The sequence below is a fragment of the Dipteris shenzhenensis genome, chromosome 16, assembly GCF_047967505.1.
Source record: "Dipteris shenzhenensis isolate YYH24624 ecotype China chromosome 16, Dip_SZ_1.0, whole genome shotgun sequence".
Taxonomy (NCBI): Eukaryota; Viridiplantae; Streptophyta; class Polypodiopsida; order Gleicheniales; family Dipteridaceae; genus Dipteris; species Dipteris shenzhenensis.
The window spans coordinates 52,627,010-52,645,666 of NC_141611.1; the positions used below are offsets into that span (position 1 = coordinate 52,627,010).

Consider the following 18,657-nt stretch of genomic DNA (forward strand, 5'->3'; position numbering starts at 1 on the left):
GTAACTAGGCCTACAAGGCACATACCAAGGAATGAGTGGCACCTATGGATAACCCATAAAATGGCCTACAAACCCCCCTCCATGGTATGGGCTGAAGTATCCTGGACATGGCTCAAAATACCTTACTTTCAAAACCTTCAACCTCAAAGCCAGGAGGTTGGGAAACATAAACCTCTTTCTACAAATGCCCATGAAGGAAAGCGGTCTTGATATCAAGCTAATGTACCTCCCAATGAAAGTGGACAGTCAAATGTGCCAATAATGCATCATATACAGTGAAAGGCATTGGGCAAGTTGCTCTTGCTTCTGTTTCTGGTGGTCTTGTCACTCTAGAGAATGTGCTTTATGTTCCAGGCATTCGCAAGAACCTTCTCTCTATTTCAGCCATAGCTATTTGTGGCTATCAGGTTCTTTTTTATGGTGTTCGGTTTGTAGTGTATGATGCTACATGCCTTTACCATGGTCTTGACTAGGACATTGGCTAGAGGACTGTATAGACTTGATGCCTATGACAGATGCTTGGATGATGTTGGACTTGCAGATGCAGATGCCTTTGCTCTTGATTCTTCTACCATGGCAGATACCCATTTGTGGCATGAGAGGTTTGGACACCTCAATTTTGGGGCTTTGGTGAAGTTACATAAGGATAGTATGGTTGTTGATCATCCCAAAATGCATATGCCTTCAAAGCATGTCTGTGAACCTTGTTTGCTTGATAAGATGCACCGTTCTGCATTTCCCAAGGATGGGAGAGTCGGTGCCTCACACAAGCTTTATTTGGTTCATAGTGATGTTTGTGGACCCATGCGGGTTGCAGCTCTTGGGGGATTCTATTATTTTTGTCACCTTCGTTGATGACTTTACCAAGTACACTTGGATTTTCGCATTGAAATCCAAATCTGAAGTTTTTGCATGCTTCAAGCATTTTATTGCCTTGGCTGAGAATGAGAGTGGGCTGAAAATCGCACACCTTAATACAAATAGGGGGGGTGAATATATGTCAAAGGAGTTTGCTGTTTTTTTGGCTTCACATGGCATTCATCATCAGTGCACGGTGCCTTACACTCCTCAACAGAATCCCGTGGTTGAGCGCAAGAATATATCAATGATGGAGATGGCTAGGTGTATGTTGAAAGGCAAGCACTTGCCTAACAAGTTGTGTCGGATGCCGTTATGTTTGCTAATTACATTTTGAACAGATGTCCCACAAGGCATTGAAGACCATCACACCTTATGAGGCTTTGGACAGGTCATAAGCCCAGGATTTCTCACATGAGGACTTTTGGATGCTTGGCATATGCCCATGTGCCTTCTCAGACACGCACCAAGTTGGATGATAAAGCTGTCAAATGCACTTTTATTGGGTATAGCTCAGAGAGCAAGGGCTACAAGCTCTACTAGCCCCACACAGGCAAGTGTTTCGTCAGTAGGGATGTTGTATTTGATGAATCCTCCACTATGCCTTTGCTGGACTATCAAACCGTTGTTGATGCACCAGATCTCTTTGACAGTTTGATGTCTTTGTTTCTGTCAAATGCTCAGGATGATGTCACATCTGAGGTTGCTCCTCCTACATCTGTTGGTCATTATCAGCCACATGTGCAGCCTGATATTCAGCCTCATTTACAGCCTGATATGCCTCGGCTTGATCAGGACATTATGCACAGGGCTCTTGACCAGGAAAGAGCTGAAATACAAGAGCCCAAAAAGGTCCCCCATTGGCTCCTTGACACATTTAAAGACAGCAAACAGGATACTCCTCTGCCAACCCGTACTAGACCCGCTGTCCGGAAAGAGCATGAGAATTTGGTTGCTTGTGCATTGGTTGCTACAGCATGCAATGAACAGCCATTATGCCATCAGGATGCCTTTCTAGATGATTGTTGGTTGAAGGCTATGCAAGCTGAATTGGATTCATGGGAAGAAAGTGCCCGAAGGTCTCTCATCGGAGCTTTGGCCCCTTTCCGATATTCAAAGCTGTGCTTCGACATGGACCATGCATCCCATTTTTCATGTGTCATGGCTCAAGCCGTATGTGAGCCCATGGCACTAGCAGCAGTTCCAACTGTGGAGCTGCCTGAGATTGCTGATGAGGCCGAGGTAGTTGAACCTGAGAAAATCCTGCTTCCTCGGTTCAAGAAAGGGACAAGCAATCCACAACGTTTGTATGCAGTTAAATTCAAGCAAAGGGGCTCCCACGAGGCACCATGGGTGGAATAGGATTTTTTCACAGATTATCCAGACCTCCTCGTGGAGTGGAAGGAGGCCTTTTCCATACCCTAGTTCGAGTTTCAGCAGAAGGGGATGTCACGGTCATCCACAGCCCGTGGACATGCTAGCCGCCACGCAAGCAGCCATGTCAGCATTCTGTGTAGCAGCCAAATGGACTACCACAAGGTACACACAGGTACATGCAGGCGGACAGCAGGCACCATGTCAGTGAGACTGACATCAGCGCCACATCAGTGGCTGATGTCAACACGAGCCACGTGGTAGTCGGGTGACATCAACAGGTCGGTGCAATCGGGTATTGGCAGGATGTTGGTCAGTGGGATTGCAGCGGCCAATCCCAAGGGGCCAAGAAAAGGCAGCCCCTTGGCCCTCATTCTTCGTCCAACCCTTCAGTGCTCTAGCTTTGAGCCAGCAGCAGTTCTAGAGGCCTGGATCAGGATAGGAGAGTCTGCAGCACTCCGACAGCCCTCGACACGCTGACAGGTCTGTCGTATATATCGCATTCGACAAGTGCTAGTGTGCGTGCGTTGGTTGCGCCTCTGGTCTGGTGAACCTGGAGTGAAGATTGTAACAGGGAGATAGCCTAACTCACTCTCTCTCTCTCTGCTCACAATAACTGAACTGAAATGAAATATGCACTCAAACACATGTGGAATCGCGGAGTGAGTGTGAGAGCCTGAGGGAGGGATGTAAATGGCCTCCGAAGAGATAAATAATAACTGAATAACTGTCTGCCCGATAGGCCTGAATATAACTGAAAGAATAAGTATGGTATGGAGGGAAGACCCTCAATGTCAAAAGAGGAAAGAGAATACTGTAGAGAGGGAGATCCCTCACTGTAGACCTGGAACTGAGGGCTACTGGAGGGCAGTCCCGGATCTGTTGTTGTACCGGACTGAGCCAGGCTGAGGACTAACTATAGAAGGGACCCTTCTGGGGGAGACCTATCAGGATAATTCAAAGAAAGCCTCAGTTCCCCATTAGATCATACAGGCAAAGTTCCCTATGACACCACTCCAGATTAATGCCATCTTCCACACGGTGACATTTCTTCACAAGGTTTGGGCCTTGCCTGGCTAAAGACTACCAAGGTTGGCACTATTGGCATCCAAATGACTAGCCGAGAGTGGGGTTGGCACGGCCTGGTACGCATGCATATCCAGATGGTTTGCTAGTCAAGGTATCCAAATGGACCACCTCCCTCCCCACCTTCCAGATTGGGCTTTGAAACCACTCTATATGATAAGACATGCTCAGCAAAGCGTTGGTCTTGTCAGATTGTCCAAACAAGGGTTAGGTGCTCAGTCGAAAAACACACGAGTACCTTATAAAGCTTCTTGGAATTGGACCACCACCGTGCTTGAGCAATAGGCCATTGAAAAGGGGGAGGGAAGGATTGTTAGAGCTCAATGCTCTAGATGCTCAACATGTGAGGCCCCCAATGAGGAGAAGCTAAAGAGCAAAAGAATAGATTAAAAACTCAGCCATCTATGGGTAAGATTGGGACATGGCACAATGGCAGGTAAGATTGGGGCATGGCACAAATGGCCATTCAATAAATAGATTTCCCAAGCATAGATAATATGTCAAAAACCCCTCACGTAAATCATTTCATGATGTTGATACAGCAGCCGCCTATCAACAGACCAAATGCCAAGATGTCAAACACGTGGACTGATGATGAATTACAAACAATTGATGACATTGTGCAAAAGCAATTGATGATGTGTTACAAGCAACTTATGACATGGTGCACACGACGAGTGCTCTTAATTGTGCCAAAGGTCTACTGATGTGGCACAATCAACAGCCATGCGGTAATCTTCTGATATGGCAATCGACTGGCTGCCACGTGGCAGATGGCATGTCTACAGTTGGGCCCTTTCTAGATCAGCCAGGTCATTTCAAGCCACTAGGGGGCTATAGAAGGAGAGCTGAACCCTCCTCTCATCACTTGGAATTCCACCTAGACCTCCCCTTCATCAGTCTTAGCCTCAAGGGTTGTAATATGCGGGGACTAGCTGTGCGGAAAATAGATGAGCATACAAGGAAGAACTCAAGCACGATATACACCAGATATCTTCCTAGCTCTAGTATACTGCTTTATTTTTACTGATGGCATAAATGCCCTGACTACTGTTGTACATGATTGCCAAATCGGCATACAAAACTGCGGATGGAGCTACGAGCTCTGCTGCTGAAACAGGGCACCGAACCTTGCCGGAGGAGTGCTGAAATGAGGGGCAAGGCCCTCTTTATATAGCGACTGGAAACGCCCGTTTTGGCCGAACCAACCAGCCAGTCAACTGGTTGGCTGGGCTGGTCGGACTGTTTACTCAGCCCTAGGGGCCAACCTGGGGGGGGTTGAGGCTGCCTATAAAAGGCGCCTCCCCCAGCCCACTTTTGATGATTGTTGCTGCCCTTTGGAGGCCCCAAAACCTGCCATATATGCTGCATAGGGAGTGGCGATAGGCTGACAAGGCAGCCAGTTGTCACTGCCACCTAGGCTTGATCCTGGTGCATGTGACAAGGGTTAACTACCTTGGTACCTTGGTTGATACATGTCACACCGAAGTAAAAATATACTGTATCGCCTAGCTTAGGATGTTATAGTCCATGGACACAATGTAGAAAAAAAAACCCCCCCGCCCCCCTTCAGCCTTCCCCCCCCTATCCCCCAATTAAGCATGTTAGATTTTACTATCAGCCTATAAACAGATGGAATATCATTGACAAATGGAAAAGAAAGAAATACATCAACAAAGAGAAAGAAAGTGGGCGTACCATTGCTTCCACATCAGAAAAACTCGGCATTTCTTCTTCACTTTCCAAACTCTCCTCATACTTTTCCTGTGAAGCACCTGTCCCATTTCTGGGTGCTAACACACCATCCTCATACCATAGACCTTCCTCAATTTGGCCAGAAAACCCTGGATGTGAAGCAAAGGAGGCTACTCCATGTTCTGCACATATGGGAAGATTAGAATAGGACTTAGACTGATGGTTGGCACCTGCACAAAGATCATCCGTATAAGGCTTCTCCTTCATTGGACCAGCATTTCCAACAGGAATGATTGCTTGTTTGTCATTCTTCTGAACAATTCCATCTAACATGCGAGATTGCACAGCAACGGTCAAAGCCTTAGTATCAATGGAATATCTTCCACTGCTCTCTATGTTATCTAAACTGGGCTCCATCTTACCAACCAGTGCTACCCTGGAAATATTCCCTTTTTCCTCTGAAATGGTTGGCAATAATTCATGCGCAGATATCTCAAAGTCATCAGTCCCTTCATATTCCCCACCTGAAATACTTGACTCGTTTTCCTCACCTTCAATCTCCAAGGGTGAATCTACTCGGAGAAAGAAGGATGGTGAGTGCATGATAGAACCAGGAGGAGGGGAAGGGACGTTTGTATCTTCAGTATTCAAAACACAGACCATATGCTCATGAGCATGTGTTGCTTCTTGGAGTGGATCGCCAGCGGCAGCAGATGGAAGTGCTTGAACAACTGCCACATCTCCAACAGCCAGCAGCCTGACAATCTGAGAAAAGGTACTCTCTTCTACACAAGGTTCCAGCTCCTTCTGGATTGTTTCACCAGGCTCAAAGGTGCACATATCTAATTGAGCAAGCAAAGATTTTGGGGGAGAATCTCTACATAAAATATCAGTGGCCATCTTATTTGGTAGGGCTTCACCATCATCAAGAAATTTTTCAGCAGCAATCAGCTTCCTCATCTTGTAAAAATGTGTCCGGACACTGTTCATTTTCCATTTTCTCATAGCATCTTTTGGATCTTTTTGCCTGTTTAAAAAAGAGAATTTCCCTGGATTTGTTGCAGCAGCTTCACTTTTTAGCATCCGAATTGCTGCCTGCTCTGAAACTTCTGGATCATACAAAAGAGCTCGCCATCGCTCTCTGAGCTCCTGTACTGTATAACGTTGTGAGAACTTCACTGCACCTCTTGCAAGTGCTTCCATAGCTGCACCAGCCTAAAATCCCCAAGTCGACGTTTTCAATTGATCCTATTCAGAGCAAAATGATACGAGACAAAGATACACTGCCAACAAAAAACTACGATAGCCTTTGGATGTCCTTAGTAGCAAAGACAAAAGGAGAAAGCACCTCCATAGCATTTTTCAACATAAGATCATCTTGCACAGTCCAGGAGCTAAAGTCTGGACGAGGGCCAGTTTCTGCTACAGCACCACTGGTAACAACATTGGCACCAATTTCCGCAGCCACCTTTGCAGCCGCTGTGGGTACTTCCCCAATAGCCTCCACTGAGTCAAGACCTGACTAATTCAGAATTATTAAACATAGTTGAACTGAAAAACAAAGCATTTTCAGATCAAAAAATGCAACAGAAGATTTAAAATGCAGACCATAAATTCAGGATTATTAAACATATATGAACTAAAAAACAAAGCAATCATACTTTTCAGATTGAAAGAATGCAACAGAAGATTTAAAACACTGACCATACACATCAGGACAAAAAAAATATTTGCAGTATGTGCTCTCGCATTAGAATCTGTGATATCAATCATCAGGATACCGACTTTTCTTCCCTCCAGGTCTAGCCGTCTTCAATCTCCACCTGCTTGAATCACATATCATGCACATTCTCCAATCTAGATAAATATTCCATTGTTATTTCTTGATCTCCAATCTGTGGGATAAAACTATGAGCTATTTAAGGAGATGGGACAACTGGATCTGAAGATATCCGGTTCTTTGAATCAAGCCAACCTCCGTAAACCAAAGAAAGCGATTGCTATAAAACGTACGGCTCCTCTCCTGCCTAGAAAGACCAATGGTCGGTATCCGACAAGAGATTAAGGGCTCTTGACAGGTACCCTAATGTGCCTCCTCGTCCCCAAAAATGAAAAATGCCAAAGCAGCTCTAATCTAGGTATCTGATGCAACTAGGGCCCCAATCAAACCCTCTAAAGAAGACAGCAAGCCAATCCTCAAACATGCATCTCTAATGCTGAACATTGGCATTAACTCTCCAACACTACAACCTCTATGCACGTTTTTCTTTCCCATTCAAGGTCTTGCTTTTTGAAATTTAAGCCAACAAGAATCAAAATGTAAGGCTACCTTTTTCATATCTATAATTGAAAACTTGTGAAACAAGCTTCTATTCGCAACTTCAAATCTTCAAGATTTATTTTAGTATAGAATCAAAGTTTCAAGAACGATTGGAGTATGTTTCTCTTCTACACATGCCTAGAAAAGTTTAACTACCAACAAGTCATTCAAAATCCAACTTAAATCTACTTAAACATCAACCTCTCTCAATATGTTTCTCCAAGCTCATGGGCGGTTGGTAATAGTGAGCACTTGTATAGCTATGGCCACCACTCCCATCCAAGCTGCTAAAGGCCTCTAAAGTGAGACATCCTCTACAAATGGGGACCCTTACACATGGGCAAAGTCAGACCCCCAATCGAAGGATCTTAGGTTTAAAAAACTCCCTCCGTCTATCTAAAACTCCAAGTCATTGTTAGAGAGATTAGTACCATAGACAAGTAAAAGTCAATTAAGTTGAACAGTATGGTCCACAAGCCTAGCAAAAGACGAGTTAGGGGAATTGAAGACACACTGTCAACAAATTGAATTTATTTGCATAAAATGGGTTGCAAAAATAATAGAACGAGATCATTCCAAGCGTATCAATAATGAGAGTCAAAGCCTCAGCTACATAATGTGTTCTCCTTTGGACGCTCAACAATGTGTGTGTGTGTGTCTGTGTGTGTGTCTGTGTGTTTCTCCCGGGACCCCAAAAGACAGCAAGTCGAATTGTCTACTTCAGCCTCTAAAGATGCTCACTATGTTTTCGATATGATCAAGGATGAATTTCACCAGAGCCGGAAGGAGTGGGCCAAACCTCCCCCGGCACTTAGGTATAAGTTGAAGCTGCCCTCATTGGTCACTCCTCTCCGGAAGTTCTCTTAGCAAGCAGTTATCATTTTTTTCCCTGGGAAGTTACCTTCTGCAAATGATGTGGCTCAGTGGGTTCAGGCTTTGTTGGGAGGTTGCTTTGTTGAAGGAGTATACTTTGCTTCTCGAGGTTTTTATGAAGTGCACTTTTTGGATGCCTCATATCGTCAACAGAAATTGGAGATGTCCCCTCTATTCTATGGCAGACAAATGGTGCATGCCATGCCATGGTCGCCAAATAAGGATTATCACGGTCTCATTCGACATCACTGCCCTGTATGGGTTGAGGTAGTGGATTTTCCGGACTATATGAGGGCTGAGTTACCTAGTCTGGCAGCTACTTTGGGGCAAGTTGTATGCCCACCCCGTCCATCGGGTAATCGAAATCGGTTTTGTATTCTTTGGGATACAGATCACCCAACCCCTCCTTCTATTGCGGTAGAGGTGGAGGATGTTCCCTTGGGCGAAAAATATTTTGACTTGAAATGGGGAGTATTTGCAGGTGCTTGTTTTACTTGTCATAAGTTTGGCCATCTAGCTTCACAGTGTCTGCAGTCCTGCATCAGCTCCCACCTACGGCTATTGCTACAGAAAATACTACCCCTCCAACTTATGGTCCGGGGCCTAAGGCTATGCCTAGCAAGTTGGGTGATGTGACATCTAAATCTGCTCTTTCCAAAGACAGTGTGGTCCATGTTTCAGCCAAGCAAAAGGATAAGGGAAAGGGCAAAATTTCAGAATCTAATGCCTCTCCCCAGGGTGCCTGGCAGCAACCCAAAAAGGTATTTGCGCTTAAGCCACGACCGTTACAACCTTGGCATTGGGATGCCTCTACTTCCACCCCTGGTCAGGCCTCTACCTCTGCTGATAGCCTGACTTCTCGATTATGGGTTGATGTGCATTCCTGTATGTGACAATGATGAGGACGATAGAGCTATTGATCCAGGAGGCCAGGTGGATGTGGATGTCATGGCTGATGCCTGACACCTTGTACCTTTACTATGTTTCTCGGTTCGACTGTACATATCTTTTATGTCTGCTTCAATTACTTGCATTACATACAATGTCCAAGGTCTTTGCAATGTCAATAAGTGGAGACTTTTTTGGCACTATGTACATAGAATGCACCCCGATGTAATTTCCTTGCACGAACACAATCAACACTTCTTGGCTGGCCAGCAAGGCCACTTTGCTGGTTATGACATCTTTTATGCTGGTACAATGCACTTTTCGGGGGTATGCATGCTAGTGAAACATGATATGCAGCCCACGGTTGCTTACAATGACCCCCAGGGTCGATGGATGGTAATCAGATGCATCTGCCATGCCGATCTTTATGAAATAGCATCGGTTTATGCCTCTCAAACTTCTGCGATAAGAGCTCAAATGTGGGCCTCCCTCAAGCAATATCCATGGCTGTCTAATGCTTTTTTGTGTGGAGACTTTAATAACTCGCCTGCCATGCAAGACAACACCACTCATCAATCTCACATGATCCCCACTGAGCTTCGACATTGGGAGGATATGCTTTCTTTCTTGCATGCAGAAGATTTATGGCTCTCAACAAGGGATAGAGATATGGGTTATACATACCATCACAATGCTTTCACTCATTACTGGGCTCGACTTGACACATGGTATTTGTTGCATGCTCAGTAGTATGTTAGTTTCACATGTACATTATGGGTTGATCATTCCCTCTTGTTGTCTGATCACTTTCCAGTATGCTTGACATTATCTATAGCACGATTGACAGATAATATGCATTTTTTTGGTCGTCGTCTACTCCATATTAATAGTGCTTATTTGCTTCATCAACAATTTCAGAATATGGTGAGAGTGGCTATCCGCCCCCTCCTCTTACATGCTCAGGAGGACATGGATTTTGCTTGGATCAGTCTTGCACATCGCTTGCAGGCTGTTATTCAAGATTATGGACGGAGTCACATGGAAAACCTCAGGCTTAAGCTGAATGGGCTCAATCTCACAAGCAACAAATGGATGTAATCAGCTCTTATAGGCAGCTCACCTCTTCTGAACAAGATTCTTGCGCTTATGCGGTTCATATCATCCATCAAAATGATCTTCGCAAATTAAAGAAGTGGCAAATCTGAGCTTGCATGAAACCCCTTTTGGATAAGGGTTGCTCCTCCAAGGCCTTCTTTAAAAGCCTGCATGCGGATAGGCGAAAGGAGAATATTTGCAGGATCAGGCAAGATGATGGCACCTGGACCACCTCCAAATCAGAATTGGAATCGCAATGCTCTAGTCATTTTCAGCATCTCTTTTCTCCTCAGCCTGATTATTCGATGCAAGTGAATGCAGCTAGGTCTCAATTTCCTACGCATGTTCAGCCTATATTGTCTCGGGAACAGGCTCATGCATTGGAGCAGCCATTTATGCTTAATGAACTGGATGATGCTTTGAGTCATTTACGTAAAGGCAGCTCTCCCGGTTGGGATCGATTGACTACTGAATTTTTCCGTGCATTTTGGGGTGATCTCAAGGACACTCTTCTTCTTATGATCAATCATGCTTGGGCAGAACAATCTCTTCCTCCTTCTTGGAAACATGGCCTTGTCAAATTGATCCCAAAAAAAAGGTTGTGTGAGACAATGGCTGATTGGCGGCCCATATCTCTCATGCTAGTCATTTACAAACTCATTGCCAAGATGATTGTCCTTAGGGTTCGATTTATCCTGTAGGCAGGACTTCATCCCAGGCAGTATGGGTTTGTTCCCAGAAGGCAGATCACTGACAATATCTCCAATGTTTTGCTTGCGATTGAGTATGCCAAATATTCTAAACAAGATGTTCTCACTCTGCAAGTGGACATTGCGAAAGCATTTGATACTGTCCATTGGGATTTTATTTCTCAGACTATGCATAAATTGGGCTTTGGCCCTCGGCTGGTCCATGTTATCTACTGGTTGTATTCTCATGCCACTGCGCAGTGTCTGCTTGGTAGTGGGTTGTCAAGGACATGGACTATGACCCATTCACTGAGACAGGGATGCCCTCTTAGTTCACTACTGTATGCCATTGCTACTCATCTGTTATTGTTGCCTATGGACCATCTTGTAGATACTGGGCAACTTCATGGCTTACAAATTCCAAGTGCACAGCCATTTCTTGCACAGGCATATGCTGATGATTCATATTTCATGCCCAGGAATTCTCAACGTGACCTCTCTCATTTGATGCATACATTGGATGATTTTGGCATAGCTGCTGGACTGCATATCAACTTTCAGAAATCGAACCTTCTAGCATTGAAAGAAGCTGATTGGCACACACTTCTCTCGCCAGGCCACATTATTTCTTCCCATACCATTGTGAGGCATTTAGGGTATCCCATTGGCTGGAATATTACCCCTCAACAACAGCTTAAATGGGTGCTTCAAAAGATTAACAAGAAGCTGGAATACTGGCACTTGTCAACTTGGCCTTTACATGTTCGACTTCGGATAGGACAGTATATCATTATGGCATATGTGCAATTTTATTTGCCTCTTCATCACTGGTCTTTTAAGCATTTGGCTTCCTATATGTCCCAGGCTATGGAGATATTTTGGAAAAGTAAATCTCATAAAAAGGCTTTGCGACTACTTCCCATGCAGTCTGTTTGTTCTCCTAAGACTCATGGGGGACTGAATATTCTCAATCTTCAATTTCATATGTTGGCAAGAAAGAGCACTATGATTGCTGATTTATTTCAGCAAAAACAGCCATGGGCTATTATGTTAGCAGCTATGTGTGGAAACATGAGGTCTCACGCATATGGGCATTGGATTACAGATCACTGGGAAGCAGTCATGACTACATTTCAGGGGAAAATTCCTGGCTGTCCTGTTTCCACTGCTTTTATTCATGATTGGAAGAGAATTCTCTCTTATGCTAAATGGTCAGGTGCTTCCTCCCATCATGGTAATTCTCTTCGTTTGGAAAGCATCCATTGGAGCAAGGTGTTTGAATCGCCTCTTGCTTTACAGGCACCTATTAAAGCATATAATCTTATGAAATTGGGCATAAGATTTGTCGGAGATGTGGTGGATCAACATGGTTATGTGCTTTCATTTCCACAAGCTTGCACGACATTCCCCTTGGGTCTGCATCATAGGCCCATTTGGAGAATACTTACAACTATGTTGCAACCATTTGTTCCTGTTCCTCCGCTGTTGTTTGTACAGGACAGATTACTGGACTGGAATTTGACTTCCTTGTCTCCTGCTACCTGTTCACTTTCAATGCATAATTTGACATCCTCGATGGTTTGCAGATTTCCTCTTCCACTGCCATGGATTGATAAGCATGCCAACACTCTTTGGAATTTGGATAGGCCTTTATCTTGGTGGCAATCAAAACTCAAGAAAATTTGGAAAGCTAAATTGCCATTGAAACAGAGGCTTTTCTTTTGAAGATGTATAGTGGGAGCTTTTTCCAGTGGGGTGAAATTGGAAGCACGTCGTATTGCTTCTTCTTCCTGCCCCCGTTGCTCTCATCACCATGAGACAGTTCCCCATTTGTTATGGTCTTGCCCGCACTCTCGGATATTGATCACTCATGTCTCTCATTTGCTGCGGCTCCGGTTTCCCTCTATCAGATTCGGGAAACTCTATCAGATTCGGGAAACTCTTCTGAATGTTTGGATGCTTCTCATCTCAGATGTCTCCATTCCTCCTTTTCTTTCACTGGGCTCGTTTTTGGGTACTATGGACTATTTGGACACAGAGATTGCATTTTAGGATGGGACAACAGTTTCCTCAGGCATATGCTTTCTTCAAAATGTCCCTCAAGCAATCTTTATATGATAGTTATGTTGCGAGGGACTTGGATGCTACTAGCCTTGAAGTGTTTTCTCACTGTTTTTGAGTTCTTCCATTAGGCTCTCTTTTGGAGTCTAATGTCATGTACATTGATTTCATGTTAATTTTATAGTTACTGGTTTCACCAAAAAAAAAAAGTGTGTGTGTGTGTGTGTGTGTGAGAAAGAGAGAGAGAGAGTACAAAGACAATTCAATGTTATCAAAGGCATCCTGTCAGCAATGTAGCATTTATGCCCTCTTAAAACCCCTAAGAAAGTCATCCCAGCATGTTAATTGTCAGAGTTGAAGCTTAAGCTGCACCTAAAGATACACGATGCACAGTTAACTCTTAAGAAAGTTTCTGAAACACAGCTTCATCATCACTGCTGAAGACTTAGGTCAGTAGCTTACTTCCAATCTCATTAGCTTCTATTTTGGCATGCCTCACGATCTCCTGTCCACTACCATCTCCAAAACTCTTTCTTTCTGGATACTCGATCCCTCCAGCTCCAATTTCTTGCTTTATAGGCCCCTAATACACAAAACTCATAAATTAGCTGAAATTTTATGCAAAAAACCTGGCAAGCTTTCATTAACAAAAGAAGACCCTCGGTCAACAAGTCCCTTGCAAACCAAATCCATACTCACACCAGAAATCAAACCAGCTAGAAGAACCTTGCTAGAGTGTTTAACATCCTTTTGTTGCTAGTAAACAATTGACCTCGAGCAACAAGAAAGAATTCAAACAGCCGAAACAGCAACTTACAAGTAAAGATTGCAAAGATGATCTGCCCCCCCCCCCTCCTCCCCCTCTTAAAAAATCTTCTATTATAGACTAGCACTCCATGAGGTGTTCACAATGCTTCCATTATAATCCTCTACCTACACATTTGCTCATGAAACCATTTGATTCTTTATAGGCCCTAACCCAAATATAATAAGCCATTCGCAAAAACGCTTCAACTTGTGCTTGACCAAAACTTCTACTGATGCCTGCCCCATTGAAATCTCGTCTTAGACTTTAACTTGTACTTGACCAAAACTTAGATTAATGTCTGCCCCATTGAAATCTCATCTTAGACATAAAAATCTGGTTTAAAGATATGCTATCCTTATCCACCCGCATTTATTTGAAGGTTTGCTCATGAGACAACTGATTTTGATGGCAGCAAATCCAACACTCATGAGCCACTCAAAAAGTGCGCTTCAAAAACTCTCAATGAACCATAACTTCATATCATGCACCATTCATAAAGGGCGTTTTGTTTACTTCTTGAATTAAAGGAAAGTGACCATGTGTATGCTGAATGGGCAGCTAGGGCAAGGGGCAACAGGTAGAGGTACAGTCCATAAGCTTGCTCCCCGTGCCAAATATTAAGACCTCAACTGGCACTGCAACTTTTTCATTTGTTTCCATCAATTATAAGCTTAGCAAAATCACTACTCTTCTTGGAATGTTCTATGACCGGAGTAAGGGAGGCCAGCAGGTGTGGGAGGAGTCGAGAGTCTTGTCTTCGTGCTCAACGGTTGCAGCCAAGGCTGTAGGTAGGTCAGCTCCAGGCATCACACTTGGGGAAAGTTCTGTACTTTTCATCAGTCCTGTTCAGAGGAGCATGATAATGACAGTGTTTTGCTGCCTTCTTTGCTAAGTAATGATCCAATTCTGAGCAACTATGTGCAAATGTGGAGTGCGATTTGGTGCTAGTATGCTCCGTGGGACCCCTATTCTTCTGCGAGTAGCTAGGTGTACACTGCCTGAGAGAGAGAGAGAGAGAGAGAGAGAGAGAGAGAGAGAGAGAATATGATTGTATTAAGTTTGCGTGAGACCCTTCAATGTCTATGAGACACACTTTTTTTTTTACTAAAATCCAGCGCAGTATATTTATATTCAATATCTATGAGACACACACTCACTCGTGCGCGCACACACACACACACAAAAAGAGAGAGACCTGAAAATTTATCTGGTCTGGCATCATAAATCTTAAAGGGCTCAGAATGTGCTCTTTCATTGAGGATTCCACATCCATAACACCATCTGGTTCTCCAAAGCACATGTCAGAAAGAGGAACAAGCTTCATTCCCTCCCTCACCACCTCCATGTCTACCAGTACCTCGTCCTCTTCACCAAAGAAATTGTCTCCAAAATCGGCTTCATCATGGTCCATTCCTCTAATCCCTACACATGGAAATGAACATCCACTGCATCAGATGATTAGAAACTTTTTAGTGCAGCTATGAGTAAGATACTATTGCTCTCAAATTGAAGCATACCTTTAATTTATATAAAATCGGGTGGGGTACGCAAAAAAACACATAGAGAACAGTCCATAATTGAAGAGATGAGCTGCTAGCCCCTTTAAGACTGCCAGATTGCAGATTTAAGGGATCATTGCTCTAGATTACGCAGTCAGGGACAGTGACATCACTAACAAACAAGAGAGGCCAAAAAGTAGCATGAGAAACAGCAACACTGACAAAATTGAAGAAGTTCGATTGTATCATCAATACAGTTGTCTCATGGAGACATCCAAGAAAATTGCAGCCTCAATTTGAGAGGAGACAAAAGAAGGCCAAGAGCAGGGCATTAATGAAGGGAAGAAGCATTCATCATGCATGGGCGCGAGGGGAGGGATATTGATGTCATCCTCTATGTGCTCACGGTCGCGACAACATATGCGGCCTCAATCTGGTACCTTAATGGGAGTTAGTTGTGCAACCACTGATGAGGCGCGTCTGCAATTCAGCAAGCAACTACCATATGTAGTTAGTTAATCGTTTGACTCATGGATCTATCACACAGTATTCCGAATGCGGATATGGTGTTGTTGATTGGCTAGTTCTATGCCTACTTTATATACTGTTGTTACAGAAGCATTTGCAATATAAGAAATATGTAGTTGTTTGCTTCAATTAATCATCTCTATTGCACTCAATCTTGAGTTAGTGTGTTCTCTTTTGAAAGCTCTGAATGCATTCATGAAGATACCATATGTTTACTAATAGGTAGATTTTGGGATCCAATCTCTACCTATTACACTGGCGATCCTGCTAATAAATTGGGCATTTTAACCAAATGTGGCAAAGGGGTTAAAAGACGAAGTAGATAGTCAACATGTCGAAGCCGCAAGTGTTCTACCCCCAATGGTTGAGGAGGTCCTAAGGCTAGTTGCCCACTAACTGAATTCCTTGCAGTAATCGTTATAATAACCAATGGGGAGTCTTAGGGGGGAAATCACTACTAAGTCTGTCTACAGGTGTTTGGAGGAGGAAAGGTCTCTAATGGAGGGGCTGAAGAGCAAATGGAAGATAAGAAGGCAGAACAGCTTCAGGATATTTGAAAACAGTGGGAAAAAGAGGGTGGGGGAGGGAATTAACAAGGAAATATGCATGCCCGCTAGCACTACCTTCAGTTTTTCAAGGGACTCGAGGGAGACAACCAAAAAAATATTTGAAACAAACATAGAAAACAAAGCATCTAACATGTTGCAAAGATTCAAAATTAGAAGCCAATTGAGTGTTCTACATCAAATGGGCCGTTTGATGAGTGGGAGGACAAGAAAGTGAGTGGCAAGGTTCACACGTGGAACAGTGGAGGTAGTGACTAAACTGTCATTCACTTTCGCATAAAGATTATTGTGTACCCCATTTCCCCATGTGAGAGCAAAAAACTAGGTGAAGTAACTTTAGTGGGCCTGCCAGAGATGGTGCGCACGAATTGGAAGCTAGGCGAGAGAAGAAAAAGAGGAGGGAGAGAGAAAGGGGGAGAAAAAGAAGGGGTGCAAATAGCAAGAAATAGAGAGTGGAAGGAGAGGAGGCGTGGAATATTGGAATTTTAAAAAAGTCCTACAAACTACTTAGGCTTCCACATAGCACCTGGCAGGCCAATAAAGTCTATTAGCCATAGGCTCACAGGATTAATGTGTATCCCTCTCTACCCGAGAGAGCAAATCAGTGTGAACCTTCAAACCAAAAAATAAATGGGTTTAACAGATTGAGAAGATTATCGCCATGTCAAGGGTCAAATAGGTCCCCCTTCCTTCTCCCCTGCGTTTTGCCCACGCCCCTCCTCCGCTCCTTCGGCTTTCTCCTCAAGCTCACGCTTTCCCCCAGCTGGCCGGCCCCCTTTTGTCGCTCAGCTTGCCGTTCCACCCTTGGTTTCTCCCTTCCACTTTCACATATTGCCTCGCGATAATGGACTTCTCCCTACCCTGTTTCTCAGAAAGTTACCGTTCAATGTGTGCTTAATACTGAACAAGCGGGCCCAAAGCAAAATGTCGCGTGACGTTCCAAAAGTTTCTTTGCTGTGCCTGGCGATTCAGACGAGCTTTTTATTCAGGCACCCATCATTTATTCAGCGCTCCAACGTTGCAGCAGAATGTATGAGGCAAGGCCAGTCCCTGATTCAGAACTGGCTGAAACGTCACTCTCCGCCTTGAATATGTAACACAACTCAATTCTCCCTCCGCTGCAGGAAATGAGACAGAGTTAGCTCCAGAAGCAAAGCAAGGTGAAGCGACGAGAAACCGTAGGCTTCATATGTGCAGGCCATCGAAGCTGCAACGGAGTCCTTCAGACATTGATGCCTCGACTGCATTGGCCAGTTCCAGAGTCAGAAGAGCCAGTTCCACAAGCCCAAAGAAACACTAAGTCTGCCATAGCTGTTGTAGATGAAGAGGCTCTTTGCACGTAAATTTTTGAACAAGATGAAGTATCTTCATTGGGCCTGCCCAGATAGGATGTACTTGTTTATTTTTTTTGTTTTGTTTTTAATTTTCATTCTGTTGTGGTTGTGTAGAGGAGGGAGTGGTCGGTCCACTAAATGTTGTTTGTTCCTTGCCTTGTGCCCTGTGTCTTGACGTTGGTCCACATTTGATCCAACGTTGTTCCGTAAATTGTTGTTGTTGTCGTAATTGTTTTCTCCATTCCGTATATTTGCATTAAGACATTTATTTTCTGTTTTGCTATTGCTTCAGAATTGAAGTCTACGTTGAAATCGCCTGCAATGTACGTTTTTGTTCACTCGGTATTGCATCCATTAGTGTTAGTTCCCGATGATTTGTACATGTTAACAATTATTGTTTCTTTTTCCTCTTTTGTTTATAATTTTGTGACTAGCGCTTCGCACCCTTTGTCGTAATAAGATTTTCCCCACAATAGTTTCATTGTGTTGTAGTATGTCGCCAGGCCTCGTCCTGTTGTTGTCGAGATGTTCTTGTACCCTGGTAGTTCCACCTATGTCATTGTAGGCATAGGATGGCTGCATTGAGAATGCTTGTGGAGGAAAGTAATTCTTTTCTGTGTGCGTGAAATGATCTTGTGTTGAGGCTCTGTAGTGTTTTTCCTATTTCGTGTAGTTGTCCGAAGTCGACCTGTTTGCATGTCCATTTGCGCTCCGTTCTCAGCCTTGTCATTTCCTGCAATACATGTTTGTCTGTTTTTATGTGTTTCATTTCTAGTTTCGACAGGAAGAATAGGTTTGAGGGGTTGTGAACCCTTGACAGAGCGGTGTATACTAGTCCATGTGTTTTTATCCCCGCAAGGTCGAATGCAAGTGACTCAAGGGTTAGCCCTTGTGAGTGATGTATTGTTCTTCCCGATGTGGCTTGAATCGAGAATTGTGTTCTGGTGGATTACTTGTAGAATTGGTGTCCATGTTCTAGGTGT

General features: G+C 43.9%; 1 protein-coding gene across 2 annotated transcripts in view; it reads right to left on the minus strand.

Annotated features, from left to right (window-relative positions):
* LOC147893116 (uncharacterized) overlaps window positions 1-17,676 on the minus strand; it is a 68,899-nt gene extending 51,223 nt beyond the window's left edge. The window contains exons 1-5 of one of the 2 annotated variants that reach the window (XM_087387209.1): window positions 17,221-17,676; window positions 14,943-15,169; window positions 13,402-13,522; window positions 6,362-6,519; window positions 5,017-6,228 (exon numbers count right to left, since the gene is read on the minus strand). In XM_087387209.1, coding sequence (XP_087243335.1) covers window positions 5,017-6,228; window positions 6,362-6,519; window positions 13,402-13,522; window positions 14,943-15,158 — 1,707 coding nt within the window. In that variant the 5' untranslated portion in view covers window positions 15,159-15,169; window positions 17,221-17,676. Of the gene's footprint in view, window positions 1-5,016; window positions 6,229-6,361; window positions 6,532-13,401; window positions 13,523-14,942; window positions 15,170-17,220 lie in introns of both variants that reach the window. The other variant, XM_087387208.1, reaches the window with a different exon arrangement.
* Between the last annotated feature and the right edge of the window lie 981 nt (window positions 17,677-18,657).